This window comes from Engystomops pustulosus, chromosome 7 (genome assembly GCF_040894005.1).
Source record: "Engystomops pustulosus chromosome 7, aEngPut4.maternal, whole genome shotgun sequence".
Taxonomy (NCBI): Eukaryota; Metazoa; Chordata; class Amphibia; order Anura; family Leptodactylidae; genus Engystomops; species Engystomops pustulosus.
Genome location: NC_092417.1, coordinates 53,894,108 through 53,907,788, shown reverse-complemented (window position 1 = coordinate 53,907,788; position 13,681 = coordinate 53,894,108). Strand labels below are relative to the sequence as shown.

General features: G+C 40.7%; 1 protein-coding gene across 1 annotated transcript; it reads left to right on the top strand.

The window, feature by feature from the left end:
• Positions 1-35: 35 nt before the first annotated feature.
• COA8 (cytochrome c oxidase assembly factor 8) lies at positions 36-7,949 on the top strand. The gene is made up of 5 exons (XM_072115952.1): positions 36-169; positions 3,428-3,625; positions 3,916-3,979; positions 4,574-4,664; positions 7,818-7,949. Exons 1-5 carry the CDS (start codon positions 59-61, stop codon positions 7,903-7,905), a joined length of 552 nt encoding a protein of 183 aa, XP_071972053.1. The 5' UTR covers positions 36-58; the 3' UTR covers positions 7,906-7,949.
• Positions 7,950-13,681: the final 5,732 nt, after the last annotated feature.

The following is a 13,681-nucleotide window of genomic DNA, read 5'->3' as shown; positions in this document are numbered from 1 at the left end:
ACTTCCTGCCGTAAAGCGGCGCATTGAACAGCCGGCGCCGCCATCTTTGAAGGGGGTAATGGCGGCGTCCTGTACCCGCTTGACCCTTCTTCGCCCTCACACGGTACCGCTGCTGTACTACCGCACTCGGCACTGCGGAGACTCTGACACAAGAGCGGGAACTGCCAAGGTGACGCCATTTATTTCCATCCCCTGTAATATTTCACTAAGCTCCCAGAGTACTTTGCGGCTACAAGCCTGGCACTGCAGTCATAATGCGATTCCAGGGCTATATACTAGTGCCCTCAGAGTAGTGCCTGCTGTATTATGTCATAGTGTTCAGATATCTATGTAGTGGCTGCTGTATTATGTGGTAGTGTTCAGTTATCTATGTAGCGGCAGTCATGTGCCCTATACTAGGGGATAGGAGAAGAAAAACAATGTCCCTTCCCACCTAAATCTGTGGCCACCTCAGACCACGTAACATCACATGTGATCCAAGGAGACCAGTGATTAGCCAGTGATCCCATGGCCAGAAGACCAGTGGGATATGGCGGCTGGAATACAGTAATTTATTCAGGATTCCTGGAAAACTCCTTTAAACTAATTTAGGAAGAGAACAGACGGCACACCGATACCATCTACCAGCACATGTCCACATAAAGTAAAGATTCGATAAATGTTAGCTATCAAGTTTTTTGCTTCTAGGACTATGTGTGGAAAATATAGGTTTTTTTAGGGATAGTTTTTCGATGAATACCGTGCATAAATATGTAAGAAAATGGGAAAGTGTTATGGGGATATTGAGTGTAGAAAATTGGAAGAAGATGCTCTTTGAATTGGAATCATAGGTGAATTTATTTTAATACTGTACACAAGGTGTACTATTCACCGACAGTCCTGTGTAAGATGAGGCTAAGGTTGATGCTTCCGTTTTGGTTCCGTTTTGTAACAGAATCAGAGGGCTCTGGGGTGGGCGATCACATATGCGTTTCCATGCAAACGAGTGTGATTGGCAATCAGCGTCCGGTGACTCGCATTTACACAATACAAGATATCGGGCACTGATTGCCGATCGCATGTGTTTGCATATAAACGTATATGCGATCGGCCGCGGGCCGCCCCAGTGCGCTTTAATTCTGTTACTAAACGGAATCCAAACGCTAACATGTGACACCACCCTAAGGCTACATTCACACGAATTGATATATATTGGCGCCGGGGATGAGCACTGCTCACCCCCCCCCCCCCCCACCCTCTCCATAGAGTAACATAGGGCCCGGCGCCTTATTCCATCGAAAGATGGAACGGTACGGTACGGTGCCGCAAGTGTGCAGTACCCTATCTCTCCCCTATGGCGCTGTGAGGCCATTGAAGTGTATGGGGGACGTACATACGCCATATATACGTCCCCCATACGTTCGTGTGAATTTAGCCTAAGAGACCAATCTAAATGCTGAAAATGTCAGTCTTTGGATGCAGATTTCTTTTTCATCTGGTGTGGTCTTGCCCAGAAGTATTACATTTTAGGGAGGAGGTATCTAGCAGGATAGATGATTCTTAAGATTAATTCACCCTTTTCAACACTTACTGCTATCTTTGGCTTGGTTGAAGACTTGAAGATAGTTAATGAGCATGGCAATTGCCAGCGGACACAGGGAGGTGTGGGAGGGTTATTAATTTTTTTTTTTCTTCTTTTTTTTTTGATCATAGACGCCTGATGGGTAAAATTAGGGCTATTGGTTTGGCAGAAATCATTTGCAGTTGGATTGAAAACTGGCTGAAGGATCGTATCCAGAGAGTTGTGGTCAATGATTCCTACTCGGAATGGTCACCAGTTATGAGTGGTGTACCTCAGGGTTCTGTGCTTGGCCCACTACTATTTAATATATTTATTAATGATATAGAGGTAGGAATTAATAGCACTGTGTCTATTTTTGCAGATGACACCAAACTGTGTAGTGTAATACAGTCTATGGAGGATGTTCATAGGCTGCAGGGTGACTTGGACAAACTGAGTGTTTGGTCATCCACTTGGCAAATGAGGTTTAATGTGGATAAATGTAAGGTTATGCACCTGGGGGCCAATAATCCAAAGGCAAAATATGTCCTTGGGGGAGTAAATCTGGGAGAGTCCCTTGTTGAGAAGGACCTGGGGGTACTAGTAGATCATAAATTGAATAACAGCATGCAATGTCAATCAGCTGCCTCTAAAGCTAGTAGGATCTTGTCGTGTATCAAAAGTGGTATGGACTCTCGTGATAGGGATGTAATATTACCCCTGTACAAGGCACTGGTTCGGCCTCACCTGGAATATGCTGTCCAGTTCGGGGCACCGGTCCATAAAAAGGATGCCCTGGAGCTGGAGAGGGTTCAACGTAGAGCCACAAAAATGATAAGGGGTATGGAGGGTCTTAGTTATGAGGAAAGATTAAAACAACTAGATTTATTTAGTCTGGAAAAGAGACGACTACGAGGGGACATGATTAATTTATTTAAATATATGAATGGTCCATACAAAAAATATGGTGGTAAGTTGTTTCAGATTAGATCAAATCAAAAGACGAGGGGGCACTGTCTCCGTCTGGAGAAAACAAGGTTTAATCACCGGAGGCGACAGGGCTTTTTTACTATGAGAACTGTCACTCTGTGGAATAGCCTGCCTCAGGCGCTGGTCACAGCAGGGACAGCAGAGAGCTTTAAGAAGGGTCTAGATGCCTTTTTACACCTAAATAACATTGCTGGTTATGTTATATAGAATTGTTTCCCCTAAATCCCTTCCTCATCCAATCCCTTCCCTTCCTTGGTTGAACTTGATGGACAAGTGTCTTTTTTCAACCGTATAAACTATGAAACTATGAAACTATTTGGAAAGAAAGAACGATTTGGATGAAAGAAAGGATTATTATTAACAGAAGCCATTTAAAGTCCAGTGAAATTATGGACAATGGAATAGGACTTCCTGGTCCTCATACTTCGGCAGCAATAGGACCTACTTTATTATTTATGGCCGTAGACTGAAACACTGGGACATAGAATTTATAGCCATGTGTACCATAGCACGGCGGCGTCCGGGAGAGGAGGAGGGGTTGAGCAGCGCTCCCCAAAGCAATATATGGCGCACGGCGCTGTATTACTAGGAAAGAAAGGTCTGTCTGTTAAAAATAGCAGACAGAACATGGACCAGGGCATTCCTATCCCATGAATGTTTTCAGTCTGTTATGACCTGACTTTTCCTGGGGGTGGCACTGTGACCATAATGTTTTATAAAGAGTCTCGTATTTAGAACATCAGATCGACCTGACAGTTTCCAGTCTGGTTTATCAGAGTTATTTATAAAGTATATAAGCTTCACTATTATGGTTCAAGAACATATAGGATGGACACTGTGATTTGCAGCTAGAAACATATTTAACAACATAATTCTTGTATTTTTCCCTCTTTGTAGGCTGTCAGCTTCTGTCCCCCTGTGGAGTCTAAATATGACTGGATTGGTCCTCCTGATAGATATTCCAATCTTCGACCAATAAAATACTTTGTACCAGTCGATGAATCTGCTTTGGAAAGAAAACTCAGGGAATTGCGTCAGGAAACAGAAGATTGGAACCAAATGTTTTGGGCTAGTCAAAATCTGACTTTCATAAAGGTAAAATCCCACATTGTCTTAAAACCAAAGTCACATGTAAACGGAGCGGTTATTAAATATTTGGAAAGTATCCATATGATATTGCATTGAAATTTTACCTTAAAACGAACAAGACTATTAATAAAAATACTTCTATATTCCTATGTAGCTTATCGTCTCATGCTCTTTTGCTCAGTTACAGACCCTTGCCAATCTAGGCAGAGCCTATTACTCAGTTTATCCTGTTAAAGAATTCCTGGATTATGAGAGTAATCCCATTGACCTTATGAAATATACTCATTTATTTTTAGGAAAAAGAAGAATTTATTGTCTCCAAACTTAATGCATTGGGTTTAGGGCAGAGGGATGAAAAAGGTAAGGATTCCTAAAAGTGTATACTATCTTTATGTGCTGTTGTTGCTGTATGATTTCTGCAGTCTAATTAGTTTAGTAAACTATGTTATTAATAGGTAATGTACCCTCTATTATTTGCTGAGCTTCATGGATGTCTGAATGTGTACCGTCATTGTGTAAGATAGGCATCGGATGAGTTTTGTTTTATTACGAAGTCTCCATGTGTGAATGAATATTATCTTTTTTTTATCAACTCCATTAAAGTATGGAGAAGGGGTTTCCAAAGCTGTTTTGGACCTTTTTGTAATTTCGAATCAATACGGGGAAGTCAAAGTACAGAGAGGTAGAGGAAGCATTGGTGCGTGCGGTGCAATACAGCTTCCACTTCGGACACCTCCTGCTCCCATCCCCCTCGGCCGCCCTATGCTTTTAATGGACACGGATTAAAGTGAGTATCCCCACTGAATTATCACTGTACTGTGACATTGCTGTGTGCATCAGCTTTGTAGTATGACACACTGTGCATTTTCTAAATTTCCAATTTGTGATATGAGGCACCAAGGTTTCTAGTAACACCCCTAGTTGCCAAATTATAATTTTATTTTCCCTTTACAGGACGTAAAAGGACGTTAGATGCAGAAGTGATGGCAGATTTTTATAAGGATTTCCTCAGCAAGAACTTTGCAAAACATGCAGTATATAACAGGTAACTGTATATACAGGGTAACCTCTTACTGCTCAAACCCTTTTTGGATCGTTGCATTTTTTGCTCCCCATCTTTAAAAACCTTTATTGTTTTTGTCTGTGTATGGAGCATTTTAAAGGCTTGTTTTCTGTGTAACAAAAAGTACCGTATATACTCGAGTATAAGCAGAGTATAACTAGAAAAACTCATTGAGTATAAGCCGATGGTGGGAAATGCATTGATTAAAGCCTCCCAGTGTATAGCCTGCCGGCCCCCCAGTAGTGTGTAGTCTGAGCCCTCCAAAAAATAAATGGATCGGGACACTGAGCCGATGCTGGAGTCGTGATAGATTGAAGAAGACCTGACAGGGAGACGTTTTTTTCTTGACTCGAGTAGAAGCCGAGTTAGGGTTTTTCAGCACATTTTTTTGTGCTGAAAAACTCAGCTTATACTTGAGTATATACAGTACTTCCTTTTGGTGGTATTTAATTTTTCATGCTGAGTAGTGGGGGGAGAATTCAAATGCTGTGAACTTGGCAAAAAAAATGCCAAATACCAAAATTGTATATGTTTTACAGTGTTAGGTTTCAATAGGGTTTTTAAAAATGAAAATCTTTTGGACCAAAAAAATTCTTCATTTTGCTATATTCTGACCTTGAATGACAAAGTGTAGTTTTGGTCATTTAGGCGCTATTTTAGTTACGGCTCACCGACGGGAATAACCATTTTTATACATTGACAGATCTGGACGCAACAATACTGGACATGTTTATTATTTTTGTTTCTTTTTAAATTAGTTCTAGGGAATGGGGGGGATTTTAACTTTATGTCCCCAATGACGTGACAGGGAGCAATGATCACAGAGAAGTTGGCAGCACCCATGTGCCATTCGGCAGTTACATGCCACCAACAGCTTAGCTGGCGGCATGTGAAAGGTGAACACCAACACTCAGTACCAGCACCGATCATGGGTTGTCAACGCTGGGTGTTTGCTTCAATATACAACAAACGCATGAGCCCTGATCTATTAAACTGGCTCCATCAGACAGTTTCTGTCTGTTTTTGCACTAGAAATAACGTGCAATCTTCTTGTACATGTATTTATAAAGTGTCTGCGTCAGTTTTGTATTGCGGCTGCACTGTGTCCGACAAAAATTTGCACCAAAGGGGGGCGTGTTAGTGCTTAGTCAGAGTTTGCAACAAATTTCATACACTGACTCGGCAGAATGGTGCACACTTCCAGAGCGGTGTGCACCAGATAGTTGAAGATTGCGTGCCAGTATACCATTATTTGGAACACCTTGCACATTTGCGAGGCAAACTGCACTTTTGTTAAATCTGGGCCATGGTCTGTAAGGAGATGGCTCAGCCCGTGAGCTCACCACTGCTCCCCTTGCCATACTGTAAAATAGGTTTGCAGCAAGGGGTTAAAAGAGATCTGACAACAGTTTCCAACTTATGACAATGCTATGTAAGTTATGAGTATACCATCTGAATTAAACATGCACGCTCACTGAATGCTGACCATCATTGTCCCTCGTCTTGGCAGCGTCGCTTTGAAATGGTTAGAGGTGTTGTCAGGGATTTAAAAAAAAATAAAAATATATATATATATATGTGTATATATCTGGGGAAGGGGGCTACAGAAACAATAAAACACTTATACTGGGGAATAGTTTGAATGCAGAGATCAAAGAACACAGCACTATGAAGAGACTCTTCAGCTACAAGTCCGGCTACAATCCTGCAATATACAGGCATTCGCCAGGTTACGTACAAAATAGGTTTTTTAGGTTTGTTCTTAAGTCGGAACAAGTACATTTTATAATTGTAACTTCAGACAAAATTTTACTTTTTCTACATAATATAACAGATCCTGTATTTTTAGTATGGACAATAGGAGTCTCTCCAAATACATATCAAACTTCAAAAAAAGAGAATCCAACTTCAAAAAAGAGAAATATCTCCTCAAACAAAGGTTCAAAACATAAGTTCCATCAAAATCCTAATTTTTATTTCAAATTTCATAAAGGAATAGCAATAAAATGTACTAAATTTAGCAGTAGAGGAGGTGCAGCAAAACAGGAGGAATACCAAAAACATCCACTAGATGTCTCTATGGAGTTTAAGTTTACCGATGTAAATTCCAATGGGAATGTGCAGCTATGGAGAAAGTCTATTGTTAGTGGAACCAAAAGAAGGAGCAAATGTACTTATGTATAAACAGGTAATGTATATCTAATACAAAAGTGCCACGTTTACAAGGTTCAGAACTCGCCTAAATGTTAGTGGTTGTTGGAATCTCCTGTTTGGAAGCCCTGATGCGTGTTTCGATTATGGTCTCCTCAGGAGGTGTGTCTAATTGGCTGTGTGCACCGGAACCTACTAATCTGGGCAATGGACCAATGAAAGGAGGGAGGAGGGCCTAGAGGGTATGACACAAAACCTTACATAGGGGTTTCATTGGTTGGAGGGGGCGTGGTTGGAGTCGCGGTAGGTGTTGCGCTGACTCCGATACGTGTCTATTGAAAAATGTTACATTTTATTGTTCTTTTATGAAACTTGAAATAAAAATTACGTTTTTTACGGAACTTATGTTTTGAACCTTTGAGGGGATATTTTCCTTTTTTAGAAGTTAAAATTTCCTTTTTTTCTGTGTGACAATTCGATTTTGAAAGTTTTGTGCTGTCATAGGAACAAGGATTATCAATAAAACTTCATTACAGACCCCTTACAGCTGATCATTGCAGCTGGGACTTAAGCAAAACATCCAGAGAGCTTCATCAGACGTCACAATGGGCATAGAGATCTGTCTGTAACTAGGGGTTGACGGTAAATCGGCTGTCCTCAAGTCAGGGACCTCCTGTAACTCCTTTCTCACAGTTCTGTGGTTGCTAACAACACAATGTTATGGTTACACATGTCTCCTCTATCTGTAGCTTTGTATGGTCGAAACTGCTGGTAGACTTTCTATGATTGCTTTTTGAATACCTATAGAATTTGCTACTCATCTGATTATAGCATTATATATTGTGTATTTCTTAGGGATTTTTATTAAACTGTTCTGAAGACTTTTGGCAGTGAGGTTCTTACATAATTTATATAGCACAAATCCTACATGTATGCAGGGGCAGTTTTAATCTCTAAATGAAATCTGTTTTCTATTTGTTTCAGAGAATGGTACAAAAGAAATTTTACAATCACATTTCTTATGGGAAGAGTCAAATTACAGAGGGCGTTAAAGAAGATTGGATGGAAATAGTCTACATTGTAAAATATTTTTTATTAAAAAGTCTATTGGTCACATCTTGGGTCTTAAGAACATTTATTTATTGTGATTCACATTGCTGTCAGCTAGTGTGCCTGGGGACAGTCTCCTCTTGGCACTCACACTTCTCCAGAAATGGCTGCAGGAGTTATACACCACAGTCTCTTTTCTTAATGACCTGAGGTGATAACTGGCACTTGAGGTAGAGGAGGCATTATACAATCATATCACTTGTACTACATGACCACCGTGCACTCGCCATAAAATTCCAAACTTCATTCATGCCATGCAAACAGCATGCCAAGCACTCGTGAATCGTCTCATGCAACTCGCGCTACCACATATTCACTAGGTTTGCGCCCTGCATGGCATAAATACGGTAATGTCTGGAATTTTGTGGTGGAAATCTTAATTTTTTCTTCAATAACAGCAGTCCTCACCTCTTCTTTGCTGCAACTGTGCACAACAGGGGCATCATAAAAAATGGTGCCGGTAAGCGGGTTACTTTGTGGGCCCTGGAGGTTGGGTAAGGGCAGTGCATGCAATTTTTTTCCCAAGACTCTGGGTGGAGGAGCCTCTTTTGGTCCATGGAAAAAATTATGCATTTTGCCGGCCCCTGGTTACGGAAAGGACCACTGCCTTAAGAGAACTTGAAGCTGTAAAAGTTTGATGGTATTAACAAGCAACCTACTATTAACAGGCATCTGATGACAGACATAAAAGCCATGTAAAGTCTATAGTAACACACAATTTAGATTACCAAGGGGAGGCTTACTTCCATTTTGCGGTTGACCTGATTCTGATGTTGAGAGTTGTATTTAACCGGAACAGCTTCCGTGCCAATGTAATCCTCACAATGTACCTGTTAATACTGGTGTCTTTATGCCCTACAGATGGGTCTTGATGTCTTTATGGGGTTAAAGCTTATTCCACAGTATCCCAAATGACGAGTTTTGCAACATCATTGGCACATATGCAGGGCACTGATCCAAGTATAACATCTAGTTGACAGATTATAAGGCGCTCTATGATCTCTTCTTGATGCCTTATATGTTCTTATAGAAGAAATAAATTCAGGAAAGAAGAAGTGCTTAAAGGAAATCTACTATCAGATTAAGGATTGTAAACCAAGAACACTTACATACTGGAGTGTGTCCCCTCTAACAGGCTTTGCTCTTGATTTAGCTTCTTATGCCGTTCTTTGTACAAAAACAAGTTGTGAAGGCAACTGACGTTTCTGACCATTTCGGTACGCAAGGTCACTTAGTTAACATTTTTTTAGACACTCCCAGAGCGCATGGGTTCTGAGAGGCGCAGGAAGTTATTTGTCCACACAACTTCCAGATATGGCACAACAATAAATCACAACCCTGAATGGCTATAAGACCCTTTTCACTAGCCTCCGTAAAACAGAACCTTATCAACTCAATTTAAGCTGCCACCAGTTCTCCTTTAATACAAGCCCAGTCTGTAATGGGATTATATAGGGTAAGGAACCAACCCGGTAGCATGTATATAAGCGAGAAACATGGATGTTGGGGTTTGTGGATTGATGATAAAAGAGCAACACTGTTAAAGTTTTATACAAAGGTAGCACTACAAGTATCAGCAGATCAGTAAGTTAGTTACCTTGTGTGTGTGTGTGTGTGGGCCGAATGGAACCGGATAGTCCACACCTTAAAGGGGTTGTTCGCTCTTTGTTTACTTCCAGTGGTTAGAAATCTGTCCATGTGATGTGATGGGCATACATTTCCACGAATCACGATTATCACAGAGAGTAATAGGAACTATATGATGGTAACGGCTCGTGCATCCTTCTGTCCATCACATCACCATGGACAGATTTCTATCCACTGGAAGTAAAAATAGAAGCTTTGTAGCAGGACAGCAAGTAGAGATCTAGAAAACCGCAAGGTATTGATGCAGAATGTATATTGGAAAATTGTATAACTTTTCCTTACACAAATCATATAAAATATTAGCATAATATTTAAGATCTTTCTCTGCACTTGTTGGTAACTTGGTTCCCAGACAAGACAATGGGGATTCAGAGGTCTCTGATTCTATAAGGTGTAGACCCACCTCTGCCCACTCCCAGGAGGGGTCATGGGTCCCTCCTACATGGTACAGTATGACGTCCAGAACCTTGGAGAAGTCACAGATTCTTAAGGGGAGGCGTTCTGGTATCATTAGATCAGGGTGAATCCCTGGATCGCATTGATACCAAACCTGACCCATTTTCGATGTACCTATCCAGAGATATTTATATCTCTGGATCCAAGAGTGCTAGAGCCTCGGGTATTGGGCCACTACGATCCCCTGAAGATAACAATTCCAAAAATGTTGTTGCCCTTGTGCTGACGTGGACCATAACTCCATAATTGTCCCTAATCAACGTATTGGTTTAAGAGTTTTTATGACTCTTTGTCTCCTGTTTGAAAATGGAGGGAAAATCATCTCAAGCCTTTGGAGACGATGCTGCTACAGAGATCTTTTGAAGCCCGGCTACCTGCTGTGTTAGGTAGCACTCTTGCTAGCTCCATTAGGCTAATTACACTGAGGGGGGGGGGGGGGTAGTGAGGAATTTTGGAATTTTCATAGTAAAAGGCCTCCCTCTCCGTCGCCATATTTATCACACAAGGCTTTAAAAATTATGCAAATGATCCTGAGGGGCTCTGGGCTCTCTAGATGTTCATGGAGCCTGGAGGTCCTGCCAGAGGGGGCACACACCAGTATGTCAGTGTGGTTGGTTTACAATCCTTCATGCTGGTGGTAGATGTCCTTTAATATGTCACACTGTGCAATGTGCAACCATCTTTATTGTTGATTGATTCTTACAGAATTAAAAAAAATATATATTTGGTGCGCCTTTATGTGAAATAATGGCCATATAGGCATGTGCCTGAGGCCTAAGAGAAAAGAAACAGATATTTCTATGGTGGATTTCTGTTACTATGCAATTCCACTGCTGTCATTCAACTGCTTGTAATCTTTTTTTTTTACTAGGTATTTTTTCTCTGCCTGTCATGTTTGCTGCACTGTAACTAATTAGTCATTTCCTCCTGAATAATTCTGAACAGCAGGGAGGCTGATAACTGAGTTTTGGCAGAGTATTCCCTCTACTATGTTTTGCACAAGAAATTTAAAGTGTACTTCCTACCAGGAATAAGCTGGGAATCTAAATCTGAAACCGTTCAAGATTCACAAGCAAAATTTTGCAAAGCATGGGGGTTCTGTATGAGGTTATGTTTGTTTGGTTTTAATAATTACATTTCGGTCTCCCACAATCATTAGGGGACATTTATCAGGGCTTGTACATAACACAAATCTCCCTATAAAGTCATGCTTTTTTGATGCACATTTTCGGCATGACAATCTGAAACATTCGGGACCCAGGTGTCAACTTGTGTCATCGTCCGCTGTGGTCCAGAGGGTCCACTAACCCCGAGCCTTGACACAAGCCATGCACCTGTATGACATCGCATGACCACAGACCAATGTTTATCCACAGGAAGTAAACAATGAACCTTCCTATACAAAGACAGCAAGCAGAGATCTAGAAAACCAAAAGGAATTGATACAGAAAATATATTGGAAAATGTAATAACTTTTTATTACACAATTAATTATTTGGTTAAAGTGGACATCCCCTTTAAATATGAAGTACATCGGTTGCTAATGTTAGTTTCTCTCACAGCTTTCAACCTTCTGAATGGTGTTGCAGCACATTTGCTATATGAAGCAGATTGTGGTAATTTTTCTAATACCCCTAATAGTAGTATAATGATATGGGGACATTTTATGAAATAGTTGAATGTATATGACATAAAGGGGTACTCCAACCATCAACATTCATCAAGCAGAAGGTTAACCTAAATTAATAAACTGGCCTTGGATAGAATTGTAAAGGTCAATGTACAGGCGGTCGGTCCCCTACTTAAGAACACTCGACTTACATGCGACCCATAGTTACAAACGGACCTCTGGATATTGGTAATTTATTGTACTTTAGTCCTAGGCTATAATAAACAGCTGTAACAGTTATCACATGTGTCTGTAATGAAGCTTTATTATTATTATTAATGCTGGTTCTAATGACAATCCAACATTTTTAAAATCCAATTGTCACAGAGACCAAAAAAGTTCTGGCTGGGATTACAATGATAAAATATACAGTTCCGACTTACATACAAATTCAATTTAAGAACAAACCTACAGACCCTATCTTCTATGTAACCCGATGTCTGGTGGTCATTATTATCCGTCAAGGGACAGATCTAGCACAGCCGTCATTTTCATTATTCTGCTTCTTTTCCAGAGCAAACCCCCAGGAGAGAACTTTTTGGACTGTTTTGGAGAACGACCTCTAAGCTGTATGCAATATCCTTCAGCCACTGAAACCCCTAAAAATAACCTGAAATCTGATTCATTTGAGACAAAGATTGAATGAAGACTGTGAAGCTGGCATTGTTATCACTAAGCCGCCACTTCCACAATCTTAATTAATCAGGACTTTCCATAAGCTTTGATTAATGTGTTAATTAATATACTTGGCATATTTTTCCAGTAAATGAGCGCTTCCTGGAGATGGGAACAGGATACGGGGTATGAAATTTCAGTATCTAACATCATACGCTTATGCTGTACATTGATTATTCTTCATATCACTGTTGAAAGCAAATGTTCCTGCAGACATATTTTCACTTAAAGGTTAGTTTTAGAAAATACTATGTAGTCCCAGTATAATGGTACAATTCTGAAATGCTAGCTTAAGATTGTAGGATTTTTTTTTGCAAATATTTTCTGGAACCCATAAAGCTAAAGAGCTGTCTTGCTTTTTGTTGCACATTGGCGACCTCGACCCAGATATGCTTCCTATATCCAAGGTCAGTTTGAAAGCCAGAATGTGAAATGGGGTTGGGTGTTGATGGAGAAGGTGCTGGGCACATCTGCCCCCTCCTGCGTGCCCCCCCTGTGTGTAGTTAGCCATGCCCCTTTCATACCATATTTTGTTGGTATGAAAGGGGCTTATGTTGGTACATAAGGAGTTTTTCCTTACATACAGTGGTGGCCAAAAGTGTTGGCACCCCTGCAATTCTGTCAGATAATACTCAGTTTTTTCAATCAGAAATTCTTTGGTATTATTGTCTTCATTTAATTTGTCTTCAATGGAAAACACAAAAATTGTCAAAAAGCCAAATTGGATATAATTCTACATGAAACATAAAAAAGGGGTGGACAAAAGTATTGGCACTTTTTGAAAAATCATGTGATCCTTCTCTAATTAACAGCACCTATAACTTACCTGTTGCACCTAACAGGTGGTGGCAATAACTAAATCACACTTGCAGCCAGTTGAAATGGATTAAAGTTGACTCAACCTCTGTTCTGTGTCCTTGTGTTACCACATTGAGCGTGGAGAAAAGAAAGAAGACCAAAGAACTGTCTGAGGACTTGAGAATCACAATTGCGAGGAAGCATGAGCAATCTCATGGCTACAAGTCCATCTCCAAAGACCGGAAGGTTCCTGTGTCTACTGTGCGCAGTGTCATCAAGAAGTGTAAAGCCCATGGCACTGTGGCACCTCCCTAGATGTGGATGGAAAAGGAAAATTGACGAGAGATTTCAGTGAAAGATTGTGCGAATGGTGGATAAAGAACCTTGACTAACATCCAAACAAGTTTAAGCTGCCCTGCAGATCGGGGGTACAACAGTGTAACCCGTACTATCAGTCGGCTTCTGAATGAACAGAGACTGTATAGTAGGATAC

Excerpts from the sequence above, each read along its gene's own strand:
- COA8 (XM_072115952.1), top strand. The coding sequence starts at position 59 with ATGGCGGCGTCCTGTACCCGCTTGACCCTTCTTCGCCCTCACACGGTA. Across the intron at positions 170-3,427 it reads CAAGAGCGGGAACTGCCAAG|GCTGTCAGCTTCTGTCCCCC; the intron begins GTGACGCCATTT and ends CCCTCTTTGTAG. Across the intron at positions 3,980-4,573 it reads AGGGCAGAGGGATGAAAAAG|GACGTAAAAGGACGTTAGAT; the intron begins GTAAGGATTCCT and ends TTCCCTTTACAG.